This window comes from Grampus griseus (genome assembly GCF_964374135.1).
Source record: "Grampus griseus genome assembly, chromosome: 7".
Lineage (NCBI taxonomy): Eukaryota > Metazoa > Chordata > Mammalia > Artiodactyla > Delphinidae > Grampus > Grampus griseus.
Genome location: NC_139001.1, coordinates 34,099,065 through 34,121,516, shown reverse-complemented (window position 1 = coordinate 34,121,516; position 22,452 = coordinate 34,099,065). Strand labels below are relative to the sequence as shown.

Genomic DNA, 22,452 nt, shown 5'->3' with positions numbered 1-22,452 from the left:
CTTCAGAGGATTGCAGTAAGTGAGACAAGAAAAATATTTTTATGTTTATATGGTTATATGTTATAAACACACATCATAATATAAAAATTTATATCAAAATACTTTGGGGCACACATTTATTATAAAAATATTAGATATACTTACATATCATAGAATACAAATATATTTATATTGATTTATCATTGTTATATAATTGGAAATAAAAGAAAAATTCTGGAGGGCTTTCCATTTCCACCCCTCTCTTCCACCTTGTATGCAATATAAACCAATATATTCAAATTTATCTTCAAATTTATATATTCAGCATATGTATATGCACACACATTATATATGTATATATATGTGAACATGTGAATAAAATGGGAAAAAACCCACCAAATTTGACCCCAAAATTACTTCTAAGTTTTTCTAAGTGATTTTTATTTTTCTTTTAAAAGTTCTCTAAGGAATAAATGTTACTTTTACTATTTTAGGATGAGAAAAATACAACAATGAATATTCTCCTTAAAATATTACTCTAACAAAGTTTCTAGCTCATGAGCACATGCAGTTAAACCCAGGGCCCATAAAAAAAGAAGTGCCTCTTGGTCCCTGTTCCTATAGAGCCAGAACCTAGAGGTGGCCCGTTGTTAACCGTATAAAATCTAGAGCAGGTAACAGTGCTTCCCAGGCACTACGATCAAAGAGATGTGTGACCTATACAAACAAAGACAATATTATACCACAATGTGTTCTGGAAAAAGCTGGGTCAGAAAAGAAGCCTTGCCAGCACTTTCCCTACTAAGTGTCCATTTTAATATGATGCAAAAATAATTTAGAAAGCATTGTCAGGCTATTGCAAAGATAATGAAACGAGTGAGGTGAACTGGCCATAGAGGACAGGAGCCCATCATGTTATATCCAAATTCACGTCATCCTGGCCTTGGATTGGAATTTTTTGTATACTGTCAGAAAATGCTATTGAATATGTAACAAAAGCCTTAAAAATCTTTATTCCTTTTGTCTCAGTAATCCTATCTCTAGGAAATTATTCTAATAAAATAATCGGAGGTATACATGGAGATTTGCATTTTAAGATCATCCTAAATGTAATCAGAGACTGGTTAGATAAATTCTTGCCCATTCATATGATTAGATACCTTACAGATTTAAAAATCCATGCTGTAGAAGAAAAAATAAAGACATCAAGATGCACTTATAGTATTATCAGTGGAAAAGTCCACGTATACCTCAGAAATATGGTGTTTAAATATGAGGGAAAATATATATGCGTAAAATATTCGGTAGGAAGGACAGTAAGATTATTAGGCGTTTATCTTTGTTTTTTATTTTACTTTAATTTTTTAAAAGTTGAAGTATAGTTGATTTACAATGTGTTAATTTCTGCTATACAGCAGAGTGATTCAGTAATACATATATATACATTCTTTTTTTAATATTCTCTTCCATTATGGTTTGTCATAGGATATTGAATATAGGTCTCCATGCTATGCATAAACACTTACATCTGTTAACCCAACCTCTGACTACATCCCCGCCCCAACCCCCTCCCCCTCGGCAACCACAGGTCTGTTTCTGTTTCAGATAGATTCATTTATGTCATATTTTAGATTCCACATATAAGTGATATCGTATGGTATTTTTCGTCCTCTTTCTGACTTACTTCACTTAGTATGATAATCTCTAGTTGCATCCATGTTGCTGCAAATGGCGTTATTTCATTCTTTTTTATAGCTGAGTAATATTTCATTGTATATATGTACCACATCTTCTTTATCCATTTCTCTGTCAATGGATATTTAGGTTGCTTCCATGTCTTGGCTATTGTGAATAGTGCTGCTATGAACATAGGGGTGCAGGTATCTCTTTGGATTAGAGTTTTGTCTAGATATATGTCCAGGAGTGGGATTGCTGGATCATATGGTTATTCTATTTTTAGTTTTCTGAGGAACCTCCATACTGTTTTCCATAGTGACTTTACCAACTTACATTTCCACCAACAGTGTAGGAGGGTGCCCTTTTCTTCACACTCTTTCCAGCATTTGTTATTTGTAGAGTTTTTAATGATGGCCATTCTGATCAGTGTGAGGTGATACCTCACTGTAGTTTTTATTTGCATCTCTCTAATAATTAACGATGTTGAGCATCTTTTCAAATGTGACTATTGGCCATTTGTCTTTCTTCTTTGGAGAAACATCTCTTTGGGTCTTCTGCCTATTTTTTGATTTGGTTGTTTTTTTGTTGTTGATTTTATGAGCTGTTTATATATTCTGGAAATTAAGCCCTTGTCAGTTGCATCATTTGCAAATATTTTCTCCCATTCTGTAGGTTGTCTTTTCATTTCGTTTTTGGTTTCCTTTGCTGTGCAAAAGCTTGTAAGTTTGATTAGGTCCCATTTGTTAATTTTTGTTTTTATTTCTATTGCCTTGGGAGACTGACCTAAGAAAATATTGGTATGATTTACATCAGAGAATGTTTTGATTAGGCATTTTATCTTTGGATGATAGAATTATAGGTAATTTTTATTCTCCTTTTTATCTTTCCTGTATTTTCTAAAAGGAATACAATAAGCATTGTTATTATTAGAAAGAAAATAATTGCAGAGGGGAAAAAAAGGAGATTCTGCTTTCATTTGATTCTTTGGTTGATTTTATTCTGTAAAATGATATTTTAGCAATGGTTAGAACTTATTGGAAGGTTTAAGGACACTGGACCTAATGGTTTTAAACAGGGCTGGACCCAGTTCTGATCCTTTCCAGTTTCATATACTGGAATAAAAATAGTTATTTAAATAGAGATTTTAATTTAAGTACATGTATATTTAGGGTAATAAAATGGTAAAGATTTACACAGTGCAAAGAGTATAGAATGTAAAGCAAGTCTCTTCCTGTCCACCCCCCAGACTTCTAGCTCCTCTCCTCTCAGGCAACCACTGAAGCAGCTTCCTGTGTATTTTCTTCAAAGATCTGTGAATACAAAATCTAGGCACTTTATGAGTTTGGTATGTCTCTTTCCAGAATTTCCTTATCTTTTATTTTCTGCTTTAATATATATGTCTGTAATCACTGAAAATCTAATTATGTTGTTTGAGTTATTTCTAAAAAGTAGATGTATGATTTTGGTTATATTGCAACTTGCTATTTTCACTGTCATAATAACATATCTTGAATATCTATCCATTTTAATTTCAGAAGTTGGAGTGCATTTTCTTAACTGCTGCATAATATTCTGTAGGATGACTATGCTTTAGTTAATTTAGCCATTCCTTTATTGGAGGACATTTGAGATGTTTCTGGTTGTTCAGGGTTATATATCGGTCTGTGGTGAGACTCCATGTACAAACCCTGTTGAGCACGTGTGTGTCTATGGAGTGTGATTTAAGGAATGAACTTGCTAGTTTGTTCCCTTGAATGTCTAAAGGTTTTGTTTGTTGAACTTTGAACATATGCTTTTAGGTGCAGCCCAAATATTTAAGGTATCTTTCCTATATAAAAGTATTTTCATGATAATTGATTGCTTTTGCAGTGAATAATCTAGGCTCTGCAGCCTTTGTGAATCCAGTGTAAAACAAGATGTATCTTTCTAAGACACTGTCCCTCCAGTTTCCTAATCAAGAAAACTTGTCTAAACAATAATGTCAGCTCTAGATTAAAAGGGAGAAAAAAAGTTTTGCCCATAATTCCAGTTCTAAGAAGGAAATAATCAGAGGTGTGCACAGGATATATGAAAACACCTCTCAGTGAAATATTATTTTTAATAGTAAAGGAACAGAAAATTGCTTAAAATGAATTTTGATATCTCCACATGCTGGAAATCAAGAAATATTAAAAATATGCCAAAGAAGAATATTTATGGTAAGGATAAATGTTCATTCTAAATATTAAGTGGGTATAAAAAAAATACAGATGTACACGCTTGGATGTGCAACCTGATTCTAATTTTTATATAAATGTGTATTTGTGTGTATGTGATGTATGATAATGATAACCATGTTATAATTTATTGCATTTTCAATTTTTACCGGAAAAAAAACCACCCCAGTGTTCTGTAATCAGGATTGGGGGGAAGTAATCAGGATTGTTTTTTTTAAAAAATACTGTTTTATTTTATTTTAATTAATTAATTAATTATTTTTATTTTTGGCTGCATTGGGTCTTCGTTGCTGTGCATGGGCTTTCTCTAGTTGCAGCGAGTGAGGGCTACTCTTTGTTGCGGTGCGAGGGCTTCTCATTGTGGTGGCTTCTCTTGTTACAGAGCACGGGCTCTAGGTGTACGGGCTTCAGTAGTTGTGGCACGAGGGCTCAGTAGTTGTGGCTTATGGGCTCTAGAGTGCAGGTTCAGTAGTTGTGGTGCATGGGCTTAGTTGCTCTGCAGCATGTGATATCTTCCCGGACCAGGGCTCGAACCCGTGTCCCCTGTGTTGGCAGGCAGATTCTTAACTTCTGTGTCACCAGGGAAGTCCCAGGAAAGGTGTTTTTAAAAAGAAAAACTAAAAGCTTCAAAGTCTTTTGGGACACTTTTAAAAAATATTAAAGTTTACCATAATGTTTCTATTTTAACATCAGAGATACAAAATACACAGGTCCTGGTTCACGCCATCACCCCTCAAGTGATAGTCAGGATTTGTGGTTTCATCCGAGAATGTCAGTGAATGCAGGGAGCTTAAAAATTTAGGAGCCTTGGGGCTTCCCTGGTGGCGCAGTGGTTGAGAGTCCACACGCCGATGCAGGGGACACGGGTTCATGCCCCGGTCCGGGAGGATCCCACATGCCGTGAAGTGGCTGGGCCCGTGAGCCATGGCCACTGAGCCTGCGCGTCCGGAGCCTGTGCTCCATAACAGGAAAGGCCACAACAGTGAGAGGCCCGCGTACCGCAAAAAAAAAAAAAAAAAAATTTAGGAGCCTTGTTTCAGGGAGGAAAGAGGTCCAAACAGGTTAAGGTTATTTGAGTAGAAAGTGCCCAGGGGCACAGAGTCTGTGGGAGCAAGCAAATGATGAAGCTGGACGAGAAGTTAAAGGTTTTCTAGTTCAGGGTTTGCAGATGGTAGCCCTGAAGTAAGGGAGCATCTGAGTAAGCCTTCAAGGAAGAGTTCTTCAACGTTGAAGAGGTGGAAAATCACTGCTTCCAGATGAATTTTCCAGGGAGGAAGTGGGAAAACCAGGAGGGTAAGAGAAGTGTTCAGGTCACATGCCCGGTGGTGTCCGGCCCCACAGCCAATGTCTTTCCTTCTTTCAGGTGAACACGTCTTTGTTTGTTAGTTGCTGGTCGTTACTCTAAAAGCACGATAGGTGTTGTATACTCACAACACTTCAGGAGATATTGCTCTTTTGATCCCACCTTACCGAGGAGGAATCTCACCCTTGTAGGCTGTGAGCTGCCCAGGCCTGGGCCAGTGCCCCAGCTGGGTTCTGGTCCAAGTTCTTTCGGACCCCGCAGCCCCAGACTCTGAACCACCGCACTGCCTGCCTCTCCGACAGTCAGCTGCAGGTGAGATTCCTGGCTTTGACAGTGGCCCTGTAGCCCGCCCTGGGGATCCAGGTCCCAGTTTCGTTCCTATGATGTACCCGATACAAACCCTGCTCCAAGGGCTCCTGTACCATGAACATGGGCCTATCAGAGCAGGGGAGGTGAGGGAGAAATTGGCCAAGGTGACTCAAGGGGCTCGAGAAACCCCAGACCTGGGGCTGCTTGTGTGAAGGTTGTCTGGGGTTTCCTGAAACACTGCCCTCTCTCTTTTTTTTTTTTTTGCGGTACGCGGGCCTCTCACTGTTGTGGCCTCTCCCGTTATGGAGCACAGGCTCCGGACGCGCAGGCTCAGCGGCCATGGCTCACGGGCCCAGCCGCTCCGTGGCATGTGGGATCTTCGCAGACCGGGGCACGAACCCATGTCCCCTGCATCCGCAGGCGGACTCTCAACCACTGCGCCACCAGGGAAGCCCCCCTCTTTTTTTTTTACCTGCTCAAACATGTAAGTATGTGAAAATACCCCATAATCTGATTTAGAGACTGTTTGTGTTGAAAGGCTGATTGAGTTCTCTTGGTTCCGTTTCCAGTCTTGGGGTCTTGACCAGCTGTGGGTGCCTGTCCTGAGGCCCTTGGGGGAGAGCACTGCATCATGTCCTCCTGCCACCATTGTTTCCATTAGACCACATGACTTCTCCCACCTCCAACCCTTCCAATCTGTCCTCCACACTTTATTTTATTTTTTTAATTTAATTTTTATTTTATATTGGAGTAGTTTCTGGTGTGAAGCAAAGTGATTCAGTTATACATCTACATATGTCCCCCACACTTTAAATGTTAATCCCTAATTGGATGACGTCACGCTCATGTTTACAATCCTTTCTTGGTTTCTCATTATATCCAGGAGAGAGCCTGACCCCCTTGACCCCATCATATGAGGCCCTTTATAACAGTTCCCGGCCACAGCTCCATCCCTTTGTCTCACCACTCCCTCTCCCAGACCCTTCATGGTTACTTTATTGAGCTCCCTTTGCCTGCCTGAACTGACTTGAACATTCTTGCCTCCAACTTTTGCATAAATTATTTCCTTCAAAAATTGTCCTTCACCATCTCCTCCCCAGAGGTGACTTCCCTCCAGGAAGCCCTTCTCCCAGGCTGAGTTAAGGCTCTTTCCTCTGTATTTCTACTGTGCCCTGGTCACAGCTCTCTGACCACTGGCTAGTTTGTAAATCTACCTTCCAAAAACAGTCAGCTACTTGAGAGTGGGGACCTGTTTGTTCGTTTTCTTGCCTGTATCCACAGCATGATGTCTGGCATATAGTAGATGTAACAGCATTTGATGAAGGAACAAATCAGTAAGTGGTAGTTTTCTTCCTCATCTGAACATAACATTGTATTTTAACCTAGGTAACAACTACATTCTCCTAACGCTTGATCAGCATGAATTTCAACAGATGTCTGTATAATATTGGGGAACAGCTGGGCAGTGAAGACCTGGCTGCCCTCAAGTTCCTGAGCCTGGACTACATTCCACATAGGAAGCAGGAACCCATCAAGGATGCCTTGGTGCTATTCCAGAGGCTCCAGGAAAAGAGAATGTTGGAGGAAAGCAACCTGTCCTTCTTGAAGGAGCTGCTTTTCCGAATGAATAGACTGGATCTGCTCACCTACCTGGACACCAATGAGGAGGAGATGGAGAGGGAGCTTCAGATGCCGGGCAGGGCCCAGATCTCTGCCTATAGGTGGGGAGAACCTCCATGGTGTGGAGCTGGGACGTGTGGGTTGAACGGGCACATCTTTATGGGCAGGGCTGATGCTGTTTGTAGGTTGTCAGTATGGTGTGACTTTGGAGCCTTTGGGAAGATGTCCCACCACAGTCAGATTAAGAAATTTAGAGACTTTATGTAGAATTCAGAGAAAAATATGCTAAAACCATAAAATAAAATTTTCTTTCCAAGGTGAAACATTACCTATAGGTATGCCAAAATCCAAATAGACACTTTTTAAACGTTCTAACTCTCTCTCTCTCTGTTACGTATCTGTTATCTTGATGCCTCTGCCTCTGATGCCCATACCATGCACTTCTTTGCCTATTATTGAATAAAGCATCGCTACTTCCCACCTGAGACGCCCTCCCACCTACTTTTGGATGACTATGAAATTCTCAGTAGGGTTTTAGGCTTGTATTCCATACCTTAAGACTTTTGTTACCAAGTTCTTAAGTGAGCTGTGTGTTGCCAGTCATTCTGGATTGGCCAGGCCAGACCCCCGCAATGAGTGCTTTTTTTTTTTTAGGGTATAAGATAACCATTTTTAATCTATGCCTGGCCATCTGGAAACCCCCATTGTAATAACCGACCATTGTAAGGTTAAACAGCTTCCACAGTTTTACTTCATAAGCCATCCTGTAACGCTCAATGACTGCTTAATCCCTGTGACCCCAGATGCTGTCAGAACAGCAGTGGCTTGGGCTGTCTGTCCTGCCAAAGGCTTAACACAGTAGAGAAGTTAATTCCTTATAGTTCTGGAGGCTAGAGGCTAAAATTGAGGTGTCAACAGGATTGATTCCTTTTTAGAGGCTCTGAGGGAGAATCTGTTTCATGATCCTCCCCTAGCTTCAGGTAGTTGCAGGCAGTCCTTGGTGTTCCTTGTCTTACGGATGCATCACTTCAATCTCTGCCTCTTTCTTCACCTTGTCTTCTCCGCTGTGTATCTGTGTCTTAATTTCTCTCTTCTTTTAAAGACACCAACCATTGGATTAGGGCCACCCTAATCTAGTATGATCTTATCTTGGCAAGATTACATTCACAAAGACCCTTTTCCCAAGTAAAGTCACTTTTACACGTTCCAAGTGGATGTGAATTTGGAAGGAGAGTGGGGAAGGATACTATTCAATACTGGGTAACTTTGGTTCAATAGAATTGTGAAGTCCTTGTAATGAATTTTTTTTCATTAAAGGATCAATTAATCATAAAAACAACAGCCCCATAATTAGGAAAGCTAGAGGGCCTCATCTTGTGTCCCCTGTCTTGGTCTTTTGAAGGTTGCACTCCTGCCATGTGAGCAAAGACAAGGCAACTTCCAGTGCAGACAATGACATGGGCCTCTCTGTTGGAGGGTTATGAGTGTCTAACAAGGGCAGGATCTGTCTGTTAAAATCTTCAACATGTTAACTTGGGAACAAAAGGGTCAGCACAAGTAAAATCTCCTGCTTGTTCATCATTGTTGAATATCAAGTAAGAAAAAAAAATGCTAGTGTGGCCACTTCCCATTTATAAGATATTTAAAATTTCAAATTATCATTGCTACCTATAAAATTAGTACCTTATAAACTATCCAGCTTTATTTCTGGACAATGATGGTACAAGAAAGCCAGTAGGTTTCAGTAATGAGGAACGTAGAAGGGCAAAATACCTTGTGATAAAGTTAAAAGGGGAGGTAGCTTTTGATTGGACCCAATCTTGGTCAAACTGAGACAGTTTTAGAGAAATACTTCTAGGGTAGAGATTCCATGAGAAGAAGGATGAAGCAGGTGATAATACTGAGTAACTTCTGTTTCTACACTACAGTTGATCATTGAACAACATGGGGGTTAGGGATGTGGACCCTCTGCACAAAAATCCACTTATAACTTACAGTCGATCCTCCATATCTTAGGTTCCACATTTGTGGGTTCGACCAACCGCAGACTGTGTAGTACTGTATTATGTATTTATTTATTTTTGCGGTACGCGGGCCTCTCACTGTTGTGGCCTCTCCCATTGTGGAGCACAGGCTCCGGACGCGCAGGCTCAGTGGCCATGGCTCACGGACCCAGCCACTCCGCAGCATGTGGGATCTTCCCGGATTGGGGCACAAACCCGTGTTCCCTGCATCGGCAGGTGGACTCTCAACCACTGCGCCACCAGGGAAGCCCTGTATTACGTATTTATTGAAAAAAATCTGTACATAAGTGGACCCGCGCACTTCAAACCTGTGTTGCTCAAGGGTCAACCATGTTTTTATTTTTAGAATTTTAATTTTCTAATTTACTTTTGAAGTTAACATGTTTTTGTATTAAAGTTATTTTCCTTTGCACCATCATAGTAAAAGGTTTGCCGACTTATAAAACTTTCCTTTGTTCATTCAACAAGCATATCGCAAGAGCCTATCATAATTTAGGAAATAATAATGCCTGTCATGTTTGAACACTTAGTGTGTTGCCAAAGGTTGGTTTAAGTGCTTCAGGTAAACTTATTCATGTAATCCTCAACACCTCCCAGAGGGGTAAATAGAGTATTATCTACAATCTACAGATGAGGGGGAAAGATTGTGTAACATGTCTAAAGCCACACAGCTCATGGATGGTGGATCCAAGGTTCCAGCACCAGGAGTCTGGGTCCCCTGCACTTAAGCACTATATCTCATGACCCTCTAGGCTTATGGAAACCAAAAGGGCACTGATCCCATTCTCAGGGAACTTGGACAGCTTCATAAACAGACAGTTATGTGTGTTACTCTTCTGGCGATGCACAGGCAGGTACAGCGGGGTGAATACAGCCTTGAGGACAGTCAGGCAGTGCTTGAGCTGTTAGTGGATGAGTGGTTGTCTGCAGACGGACAAGGGGATAGGGGTGGGAGGAGGCCCAGCATAACAGGGTGAGGGACAGGGCAGCTGGGTGTGTTTGGAGAGGAGATGGGGGGACAGCAGTAAGGAGCATCCAGAGATGAGGAGACAGGCTGGGCTCAGTTCACAAAAACCTGTACTCCAGAAGGAGGTGTTTGGCCTTCCTACTGAAGGTAGCGGCTGGGAGAAGCCTGTACTCCAGAAGGAGGTGTTTGGCCTTCCTACTGAAGGTAGCGCCTGGGAGAACATTGACTAGTTTTAATTGAGGAATTCCATCTGATTTGCATTTTGAAAAGCATGATATCCAAAATCAAAGCTTTTTTTCTATTGCAACAAGATCTTGATTTTATAGCGAAGGACAAAGGAAAAACACAATTCATTTAACTGGAATTAACTGAAAGTCAAAGTTGGAGAACTTTAAATTCTGTTAAGAGTGGGATAGTCGGGCATGAGCCATTTGTCTTCAGTGTCACTACACCAGCCTCTTTCCAAAGACTCAACTCATAAATCATGTCATTATCTGGCTTTATTTTAAAGGGAGGCCGTAGGAATCAAGTCCACTGTGACTCGGATGGGAAATCGGTTGGGAAATCATTTAAGAAAATATTTCTAAAGTGTTTCTGTTTCCCACTTCAGGGTCATGCTTTTTCAGATTTCAGAAGATATGACCAAACAGGAATTGAAGGACTTCAAGTTTTTTTTGAGCGAGAAGATCGCCAGATGTAAGCTGGATGATGACATGGTAAGACCTGGTGTCTGACCGAGGTTTAGTCCTGAGGGTGAGTCAGCCAGTGGGGATTTCTGAGACTAAAGAGAGCGCTTGTCAGTAAAAGCAACATGAATTCTCACTTTTTAACTGGGGAGAAGAAGAATGCTGTCAGGCATGAGTGCTGTAGATATGATGCCTCTGTATACTGTGAAGTGCTGCTCACATTAATTACCAGGAACAAGGCAGAGTGAGGAGCAAGGGGAGAAGGCTGGTGTGGAGGCACAGGCAATGTGGCGACCTTGCAGAGCCAGGAGAGACGGTGGTGGGCCTGAGATCGTTTCCCCACTTCTGCAGTCTCTGAAACAACCTGGGACCTGGAACTCTGTGTGTGTGTGTGTGTGTGTGTGTGTGTGTTGTGATGTAATGTTGTATGTGTGTGTGCTTGTCTGTGTGTGTATGTGTTATGGGGACACTCAGCCTGGAGATGATCAGGTGGCAGAGGGAATGGAGGGTGTGAGGCAGTCCCCAGGGCTGTTGCCATAGGGACCAGGCTGTCACATCTCAGCCATGCACTCAGGCTGCTTCACTGTCTTCACATAAAGGTGTCCACAGACAGTTTCAGCACAGGGCCTGGGCCTGGGGACTAGGTGACATCTGATGTGACTTCTCCTGTGTCTTCTTATTTCTATCTTTCTGGGCCAGAAATCATGAATTGCCTCCCTAATAATCTACTGATTGGCTTTATAAGGCCAGGATGTCCTCTCAGGAGGGTTGGCTTGGGAAGCTAGGGTGGGTGCTTAGTTTGGAGAGAGTGGAAGCAAAACAAAAAGTTAATCTAAAAGCCCATATGGCTCCATCTAATCTTCCAACTTGATTTCTCCTCCCTCTAGACCTTGCTTGATATTTTCATAGAGATGGAGAAGAGGGTCATGCTAGGGGAAAGATACTTGGACACCCTGAAAAGAATCTGTGAGCAAATCAACAAGAGCTTGCTGAAGAAAATCAACGATTATGAAGAACTAAGCAGAGGTATAAATAACCTGAGAGCTGTGGATCAGCAAAATGTAGTCTTAAATGGACAGACTCCTCTATGTCACAGCAGTTTCTAATCAAATATGTGTGTTTCTTTTTAAATTCAGAGCAAGGAATGAGCCTTGGAAGAGGTCCAGATGAATTTTCAAACGGTAATACTTGCAGATATGTTTTCGAGGTTTATTTAGTTAATTTACTTCCTGATAGCCTCATTGCCTCCTCTCCACAACCTTCTACCACATCCGCATTTTGTTTTTAATAGGGGTAGAGTTGTTTTACAATGTTGTGTTAGTTTCAGTGAATTGAAGTAGAGTTCCCCGTGCTATAGAGCAGGTTCTCATTAGTTATCTATTTCCTACCTATTAGTATATATATGTCAGTCCCAATCTCCCAATTCTTTCCACCCCCCGTTTTCCCCCTTGGTGTCCATACGTTTGTTCTCTATGTCTGTGTCTCTACTTCTGCCTTGCAAACAAATTCATCTGTATCATTTTTTCTAGATTCCACATATGTGTGTTAAATATATGATATTTGTTTTTCTCTTTCTGACTTACTTCACTCTGTATGACAGTCTCTAGGTCCATCCACGTCTCTGCAAATGACCCAATTTCATTCCTTTTTGTAGGCTGAGTAATATTCCATTGTATATATGTACCACTTCTTCTTTACCCATTTGTCTGTTGATGGGCATTGACATTAGTTCCATGACCTGGCTATCGTAAATAGTGCTGCAATGAATATCAAGGTGCATGTGTCTTTTTTTAAAATAAAATTTATTTATTTATTTTTGGCTGTGTTGGATCTTTGTTGCTGCACATGGGCTTTCTCTAGCTGTGGCGAGTAGGGGCTACTCTTCTATTTCATTTGTTTCTGCTCTAATCTTTATAATTTCTTTCCTTCTACTAATTTTGGGTTGGTTTTTTTTTGTTGTTGTTGTTCTTCTTTCTCTAGTTCCTTTAGGTGTAAGGTTAGATTGTTTATTTGAGATTTCTCTTGTTTCTTGAGGTAGGATTGTATTGCTATAAAGTTCCCTCTTAGAACTGCTTTTGCTGCATCCCATAGGTTTTGGGCCATCGTGTTTTTTTGTCATTTATCTCTAGGTATTTTTTAATTTCCTCTTTGATTTCTTCAGTGATCTCTTGGTTATTTAGTAGCATATTGTTTAGCCTCCATGTGTTTGTGTTTTTTATAGGTTTTTTCCTCTAATTGATTTCTAATTTCATAGCATTGTGATTGGAAAAGATGCTTGATATGATTTCAATTTTCTTAAACTTACCAAGCCTTGATTTGTGACCCAAGATATGATCTATCCTGGAGAATGTTCCATGTGCACTTGAGAAGAAAGTGTAATCTGCTGTTTTCAGATGGAATGTCCTGTAAATATCAATTAAATCTATCTGGTCTATTTTGTCATTTAAAGCTTGTGTTTCCTTATTTATTTTCTGTCTGGATGATCTGTTAAGTGAGGTGTTAAAGTCCCCCACCTTTATTGTGTTACTGTTGATTTCCCCTTTTTATAGCTGTTAGCATTTGCCTTATGTATTGAGGTGCTCCTATCTTGGGTGCATATATATTTATAATTGTTATATCTTCTTCCTGGATTGATCCCTTGATCACTATGTAGTTTCCTTCTTTGTGTCTTGTAACATTCTTTATTTTAAAGTCTATTTTATCTGTTATGAGTATTGCTACCCCAGCTTTCTTTTGATTTCCATTTGCATGGAATATCTTTTTCTATCACTTCACTTTCTGTATGTGTCCTTAAGTCTGAAGTGGGTCTCTAGTAGACAGCATATATACAGGTCTTGTTTTTGTATCCATTCAGCGAGCCTGTGTCTTTTGGTTGGAACATTTAATCCATTCACATTTAAGGTAATTATGAATATGTACATCCCTATTACCGTTTTCTTAATTGTTTTGAGTTTGTTTTTGTAGGTCTTTTTCTTCTCGTGTTTCCCGCGTAGAGAAGTTCCTTTGGTATTTGTTGTAGAGCTGGTTTTGTTGTACTAAATTCTCTTACATTTTGCTTGTCTGTAAATCTTTTGATTTTTCCATCAATTCTGAATGAGATCCTTGCTGGGTAGAGTAATCTTGGCTGTAGCTTTTTCCCTTTCATCACTTTAAATATATTCGGCCCTTCCCTGTTGCCTGTGGAGTTTCTGCTGAAAAATCAGCTCATAACCTTACAGGGATTCCCTTGTATGTTATTTGTTGCTGTTCCCTTGCTGCTTTTAATATTTTTTCTTTTTTTTAAAAGATTTTTTATTTATTTATTTATTTTTATTTTTGGCTGTGTTGGCTCTTAGTTGTGGCACACAGGATCTTCATTGAGGCATGCAGAATCTTTCACTGCAGCGTGCAGATTCTCGTTGTGGTGTGCGGGCTTCTGTGTAGTTGTGGTGTGTGGGTTTTCTCTCTCTAGCTGTAGTGCACAGGCTCCAGGGTGCATGGGCTCTGTAGTTGTGGCATGCAGGTTCCAGAGCACACGGGCTCTGTAATTTGTGGCACACGGGCTCTAGTTGAGGCATGTGAGCTCAGTAGTTGTGGCACATGGGCTTAGTTGCCTTGCGGCCTGTGGGATCTTAGTTCCATGACCAAGGATCGAACCCACGTCCCCTGCATTGTAAGGCAGATTCTTTACCACTGGACCACAAGGGAAGTTGCTAATATTTTTTCTTTGTATTTAATTTTTGATAGTTTGATTAATATGTGTCTTGGTGTGTTTCTCTTTGGGTTTATCTTGTATGGGACTCTCTGTGCTTCCTGGGCTCCATTGACTATTTCCTTTCCCATATTAGGGAAGTTTTCAACTATAATCTCTTCAAATGTTTTCTCAGGCCCTTTCTCTTTCTCTTCTTCTTCTGGGACCCCTATAATTCGAATGTTGGCGCGTTTAATGTTGTCCCAGTGGTCTCTGAGACTGTCCTCAATTCTTTTCATTCTTTTTTGTTTATTCTGCTCTGCAGCAGTTATTTCCACCATTCTATCTTCCAGCTCACTTCTCCATTCTTCTGCCTCAGTTATTCTATTGATTCCTTCTAGAGTATTTTTAATTTCAGTTATTGTGTTGTTCATCGCTGTTTGTTTGCTCTTTAGTTCTTCTAGGTCCTTGTTAAACATTTCTTGTATTCTCTCCATTCTATTGCCAAGATTTTGGATCATCTTTACTATCATTACTCTGAATTCTTTTTCAGGTAGACTTCCTATTTCCTCTTCATTTGTTTGGTCTTGTGGGTTTTTACCTTGCTCCTTCATCTGCAGCATATTTCTCTGTGTTCTCATTTTGTTTAACTTACTGTGTTTGGGGTCTCCTTTCTGCAGGCTGCAGGGTCATAGTTCCTCTTACTTCTGGCATCTGCCCCCAGTGGGTGGGGTTGGTCCAGTGCCTTGTGTAGGCTTCCTGGTGGGGGGACTGGTGCCTGCATTCTGGTGGGTGGAGCTGGATCTTGTTCCTCTGGTGGGCAGGGCCGCCTCCAGTGGTGTGTTTTGGGGTGTCTGTGAGCGTAGTATGACTTTAGTCAGCCTGTCTGACTAAAGGCTGGGGTTTAGACTAATGGGTGGGGTTGCATTCCTGTCTTGCTAGTTGTTTGTTGTGAGGCATACAGCACTGGAGCTTGCTGGCCCTTGGGTGGAGCTGGGTCTTACTGTTGAGATGGAGACCTCTGGGAGAACTCTCGCTGATTAATATTCCCTGGGGCCAGGAGTTCTCTGGTGGTCCAACATCCTGGACTCAGCTCTCCCACCTCAGAGGCTCAGGCCCAACACCTGGCTGGAGCATCAAGACCCTGCAAGCCACATGGTGTGGAAGAAAAGAAAAAAAAAAAAGAACAGACAAACAAAACCCCAAGTTGAATGGTAAAAGCAAAACAAAAAACCAATCAAAAGCAGAAAGCAATCTAAAAAAAGGCAAAGAAAGCATAAAACACACAAAAGAGATAAAAAAACATAAAAACATAAGAAAGGTGAAAACAAAAGGAAAAAATACAAAACAACAAAAAAGTAAAAATTGAAAAATATAAAATATAGTTAAAAAGAAGATAAAAACAAAGGAAAAAAGAAAAACAAGGAAAAAGCACGATATAATGACAAAGTAAAGTAGAAAGAGGAAAAAAATAGAGTAAAAAATATATTACAAATAAAAGTATAAAAAGAAAAGAAAAAGTACATAAAAATTAAAAGAATAATAAAAAACAATAGAACAAAGTGAAAAAAATAATAGTAATATTAATATTTTCCTGTGGCCTCACCTGTCAGTGTCCTTGCTCCCACAGTGAAGTGCAGCCAATCCCTGCCTGCCTGGGAAGTCCTCCAGTACTTCTAGGTGGGTCTCTGGACCTGCTGTGGGCTATGTAGGGCCAGCTCAGACTCTGACCTGGCCCAACTCTGGCGTGTACTTGCCCCCAAAGTCCACAGTTGCCCCCAAAGTCCACAGTTGCCCCCAAAGTCCACAGCCTCAATTGCAGGAACACTCATTGTCTATTCAGATATTCCACAGATGCAGGGTTTACCAAGCTGATTGCAGGGATTTAACCCTCTGCTCCTGTGGCTGCACAGAGAGATTTCCCTTTCTCTTCTTTGGTCCCACTGCCCCTGGAGTTCAACTTTGGTTTTGGTGCCGTCTGTGCATGTGGGCCACCCTCAGGCATCTGTTCCCCACCCAGGCAAGAGGGGGCAAAAGCAGCGGCTGATTAGGGCTCACTTGCTCACTCAGGCTGGGGAGAGGGAGGGCTACAGCAGTCACAATCGTGACCACTTCTCCATCTTTTTTTTTCATTTTGTTTTATTTATTTATTTATTTATTGGAGTATAGTTGTTTTACAATGTTGTGTTAGCTTCTACTGTACAATGAAGTGGAGTTCCCTGTGCTATCTAGCAGGTTCTCATTAGTTTTCTATTTTCTACATATTAGTGTATATATGTCAATCCCAATCTCCCAATTCATCCCACCCCCACTTTCCCTGCTTGGTGTCCATACGTTTGCTCTCTACGTCTAAGTCTCTATTTCTGCCTTGCAAACTGGTTCATCTGTACCATTTTTGTAGATTCCACATATATGCGTTAATATACAATATTTATTTTTCTCTTTCTGACTTACTTCACTCTGTATGCAGATGACATTTGCATGTTAATGGACCTGTTCTCCTAATAGCACTGGCTACTTTTCACCTTCTCTGCACATTGGAAGATATAAAAGGCATTGTCAAAAGACAAAGACCCTGCAGCCCCAGGCCAGCATGTTTGAAATAGGGGCAGAGTTAGTTAGTGATAAGATTTTCCCTTATTCTGTGAACTGCAAGGATATTATGTTCAAGGTGGTCTGTGAATTTTCTTTTTTTTTCTTTATTTTATTTTTTTAACAAATCCTGACTTTATTTTTTAAAAAATTATTCTATTTATTTTTAAATTAAAAAAATTTTTGGCTGCATTGGGTCTTCTTTTCTGTGCATGGGCTTTCTCTAGTTGCAGCAAGTGGGGGCTACTCTTCGTTGTGGTGTGTGGGCTTCTCACTGTGGTGGCTTCTCTTGTTGCAGAGCATGGGCTCTAGGCATGCGGGCTTCAGTAGTTGTGGCACACAGGCTTAGTTGCTCCACAGCATGTGGGATCTTCTCAGACCAAGACTCGAACCCATGTCCCTTGCATTGGCAGGAGGATCCTTAACCACTTAGCCACCAGGGAAGTCCTGTGAATTTTCATTTTAAAAGGGACTTTATGTTGTCCTGGGTGCTACATCTTTCCTCACCAAAGCACCTTCCCTGCCTGTGTCATTCCAGATTTGTCACAATTGTTCATAAGTGGGGGCTCCTTTGAAATGCTGGCCATGTCGGACTCTCCAGGAGAAAAGGACAGTGAGTCACAGGTACGGGGAAATTCCCATTCCTTTTCTCCTTTGTGCTGCAGATTCTAGTTATTGTGTTCCTGAGGTTTTTTTTAGCTTCCAGATAAACTAATAAGGGACAGAAACTTATTGAAAATGTTGAGAACTGTAGAAAAAAATTCACAAAAGCACAAGTTTAAAATGTGACTTTTAAACTTTGAATTTTGAAAAGGTTTCCCATGTGTTAAATTTCTATTTTAAAAGCGAAGATGTTGGAATAGTTGGAGGGTAGAGGGGTGGGGAGCCTCCAACCTGATCCTTTCAGCAGCTGCATCAGCCTAAATGGGAGAGGGCTTTGGGAGAAGAGTCAGCAGGATTAGAAAAAGCAAAGTCTTCTTTTAGCTCGGCATTTCAAAACAGTTTCTCCTTTGCGATTAGGGGTAAGCAGCACATGCTAACGATCTAGTTGTCTCTATGATCTCATCCCAATGAGCTGGCCCAAGAATTGCCTTTCTAGATATCACTTCTGTTTCTGTAACTTTCAGCAATTTACCACATTGTGGCTCAGCAGCCCATTCACTCTTCCTTGTTGTGGGAAACAGAGGAAACCCTGTATGCCTAACGTCTAGTGGGAGACTTGAAATTAAGCTTAGGAGAGACCGTTTGTTAGTGGATTCCTGAGCAAGTTACCAGACCTCTCTCAGTCTGAACATCAAGGATTAACTGAAGTCATGTGGCGCTTTGTAAACAGTAAAAGCACTCTGCATGCTTTTATCCCCACCCGTCAGCTAATGACACTGAGTGCAAGAGAGATTCGTTAACTTGTCCAAAGTCTTCAGGTTATTAAGTAGTAGAGCCAGGAATTTGGCCCCCTAGTCTGGGGCCCTTTTCTCCACCTTGAGGAACTGCATGGATTTTCCAATCAATGCTAAATATCTCAGCACTGAAACAACCCCAGGGAAGTCAGGAGGTCACAGGGTCACCTCTGATTGATACTGTCAAGTAGTAGAGTCTGGATACTGTAACCTGTAGCACAGCCAAGACCTGCCTGCCTAGCACATCTGTCTCCTCGAGTCACTTTGGTCCTGAGATCCAGATTAAGTCAACAGCTTGAAAAATCCTGGGACCATGCTATGCTGTGTGATGGGCAGGCCCTCACCTGTTAGCCCAGAAGCATGGATGAGTTGAGCAGAGAGCTGAGGGAATCACAAGGTCTCAAAGGGGCAGCCCAGAGACAGCACCAAGACAGTCATTCATCCAGGAACTCCTGATTGAGCTCTCACAAATTAATAATAATCCTAGTCCCTGGCACAGATGTTCACTGCCTTGAGCAGAAATGAGAATAAATAATACCAGTACAATGTGGTGACAACACTATTAATATAAGTGCAAATGCTCAGGACGCCCAAGTATTGGGACACTGACTTTCCACACTAACTGTGGGGAAGAAGTCTGCGATCCTTGTCAGGGGATGAGTGGAAACTAGTTCCTTAGGGGAGCAGTGCCAAGTTGGGGTGGGGCTATGGAAAGTGCACTTGCATCCCAGTTTGGCTTAGGTGACGCCTAACCTCTTACTAGGGAGTTGTTTGTTCACGTCTCAAGTGTTTGATCCACAGAGTCAGCTCCTGGGCTGGATTTTTGTTTTCCAGACATCGAACACAGTTTACCGAATGAAAAGCAAACCTCGGGGATACTGTTTGATCTTTAACAATTATGATTTTAGCATAGCAAGGAAGGATGTGCCCAAACTTCACAGCATGAAGGATAGGAATGGAACAAACTTGGATGCAGGTACAGTAGAACCCAAAAGAGAAATGAAATATTTCTGATATCTATGTTTTTGTCAGAAGGGGAGAACAAAAGCTGTATCAACAGGGCCACGTGTTTCAAAAAGATGGTTATAACCGTATTTCCCTGTGGAGGTGAACAACATTCTTACATACTTGTTAGTTTTCTGCTTTTGTTTTTTTTTTAATTAATTTTAAAAATCAAAGCAATGTATATATAAAGATAAAATATCAAATCTTACTAAAAAGCTTATAAAAAGCAACAATAAACTTTGTTTTTAATTCCACTAGATGAATAGAGCCTCTATAGAGTGTATTAGGTGTTGGGTGGAAAACATTGCTTTGGTATCAAGACCATTTACGGAAGTTGTGTTTATAAAAGTTGGGCTGTGAGTACAGCAGAAATTGAGTCCTTAACAGAAATAGCATTTTCAAATGTTAAACTAAACAGAAAGTCTTTGGCTCAGCCTTTTTCGGCTAAGATTGAGAGCTTACAAGTTAAATGAAAAATAATTTGCATCATGTGAACATAGAAATGGCTACAACTAATAGCAATAAAAGAAAGAATTCAACCCAACCATTGTGATATTAAGAATTTTTACTTGATCAAAGAATTTTTGAAAATGGTGTTTATGAGTCATAACATCAGGTAATTACTTATTTTTTAAATAAAGTAGTTTAGAAAATAAGATAGGTTGATTTTAATCATCAGGACTCTGTGAATGGTTTCTGTTAACATTTGTTTATTCAAGCAAATCTATTCTAAGGTTTTAAAAAGCCACAGAACTTAAGTTCACTGACTACATCACTCATCATCGTATATCTTGGTATTGAAGAAAAGGTTTCAGGCTTTCGATTTTCATTTACTTAATATTTACCATGAAAACATTTTTTATTAAAATGGCCTTGATTGTATTTCTGATCAAGGGTATAAAGTAGCAGTATGTAGGATGAATAAGTTTAGCAATCTACTGTACAGCATGATGGCAATAGTTGATAATGCTGTATTGAACATGAGAAGTATGCAAAGAGACTATATTCCAGGTGTTCTCATCACACACACACACACACACACACACACACACACACACACACACATGCAAACAAAAGGTAACTGAGTGAGGAGATAAATTATTAGCTTAACTGTAGTAATCATTTCACTATTCATATCATCATGTTGTACACCTTAAATATATGCTATTTTTATCTAAAATAATCAGACAGGCAGCCTGAAAAATGCTGAAAGACTTTGACTAGATCAATTAGAGCATTTGGGGGAAACTAATGTTAAGCATGTAGAAAACAAAGCAGTGAAAAAAATAATGCTATTGCTAATTCCAGGAAAGACAAAAAGCTTAATAAGAAAGGAAGCATAATCAAAGAATATTATGTTTACATAGTATTAGTAATACATATATTTCTATTGCTTCAACTAAACCTTGTAAATGTATAAGAGCACCAAGCACTCATCACCCACAATAGGAACTCAATACAAAAATCTAAAATTTATAAATGAATAAATAGAAATGAGCCCAAATTCATTACAAAATGGAGGCTAATACCAAAAAAAAAAAAATAGCTAAAAGTTGAAAGTGGCTTCCTTCATAGAAATGGCTGGACAGAACATGACTGGGTAAAAGGAAGGAGTAGAGGGGGGTAGCTTTTTTGTAAAGCTTTTTTTGTAGCTTTTTAGTTCTACTTGACTTTTAAAACATTCATATCTCGTATTTTGATGAACAATTTTGAGAGGGTTCAGGATAAAATAAGTATGGATCTTTTATTAAAAATTTGTTTTTGCTTTTTTTCTGATTATGTAAGTATTAGTTACTTTTTAGATTGGTTAGGTAGTAAGCCTAAATAATAGCTTGTAGACTAGTTGAGAAAAGACAACAGGCCAACAATAGCAGTCTCCCCTTTCTCTTTTGCCTCAGGGCTGGGAAATATTTTCAGCTAGTGGCAGTAAACATTAGAAGTCTATGGAATCCAGCCACTAATATAGAGGGTCTTGTTTTTAAGTTCTGGTTCAGATTCTTATCTGATCAATGTTCTCTCTAGTCCTGGGTTGTGGTCTGGGAATTCTTGCGGTGTAATATGACTTTTCTTGTTTCACTTTTCAGAGGCTTTGAGAAAGACCTTTAGTGAGCTTCATTTTGAGATAGTGCATTACAAAGACTACACTGCGAAGAAAATCTGTGAGGTTCTGAAATCCTACCAAAGCATGGACCACAATAACAAGGACTGCTTCATCTGCTGCATCCTCTCCCATGGAGACAAAGGCATCATCTATGGCTCCGATGGGCAGGAAGCCCCCATCTATGAGCTGACCTCTTACTTCACTGGTTCAAAGTGCCCTTCCCTTCTTGGCAAACCCAAAATCTTTTTTATTCAGGCTTGTCAAGGGTATAACTACCAGAGAGGTATAGCTGTTGAAACTGACTCAGAACAGAAGGAAACCTATTTAGAAATGGATTCATCGCTTCAGAAGAGATATATCCCAGATGAGGCTGACTTTCTGCTGGGGATGGCCACCGTGGACAACTATGTTTCCTACCGAAGCCCCATGGAGGGGACCTGGTATATCCAGTCACTTTGCCAGAGCCTGAGAGAAAGATGTCCTAGGTAATTTTTGCTTATTCAACACTTCATTCATCTTTAAATGTCTAGCTGTGGATCATATAACTGTAATTCTCAGGTCAGTTGCAGAGTGGGAAAGAGGGCAAGTTTACTGATGGAAAAAACTGAAATACTTACTGAGGAGTTTCTTTTATTTAGCACCTCAAAGGACAATCAGCATATCGTAGAGTGGGAAAGATGGCAAAGTCATATAGTTTATCTCTGTCTTTAGGCAGAAATATGACTGAACCCACTCAACTAGTTTGGAATTTCCATGTTTAACATCCTCCAACCCTGTCAAAAGTTCTATAATAGCTGACCAACCTCGGACCCTCTTGTGGGAGATAAGTGCTAAAGATCAGAAACTTTTTCTATTCCCACAAATTTGCTTTGAAGCCCACAAAATGTGGGAAAATAACTTTCCCTC

The 22,452-nt window shown here is 40.3% G+C and overlaps 1 protein-coding gene across 2 annotated transcripts in view; it reads left to right on the top strand.

Annotated features, from left to right (window-relative positions):
* Positions 1–22,452, top strand: part of CASP8 (caspase 8) — a 28,832-nt gene that overhangs the window by 3,743 nt on the left and 2,637 nt on the right. For both annotated transcript variants that reach the window (XM_082657916.1, XM_082657915.1), the window contains 7 exons: positions 6,871–7,205; positions 10,706–10,811; positions 11,669–11,807; positions 11,918–11,962; positions 17,582–17,667; positions 19,275–19,416; positions 21,530–22,031. In XM_082657916.1, the coding sequence (XP_082514042.1) occupies positions 6,904–7,205; positions 10,706–10,811; positions 11,669–11,807; positions 11,918–11,962; positions 17,582–17,667; positions 19,275–19,416; positions 21,530–22,031 (1,322 nt within the window). In that variant the 5' untranslated portion in view covers positions 6,871–6,903. The remainder of the gene's footprint in view (positions 1–6,870; positions 7,206–10,705; positions 10,812–11,668; positions 11,808–11,917; positions 11,963–17,581; positions 17,668–19,274; positions 19,417–21,529; positions 22,032–22,452) is intronic.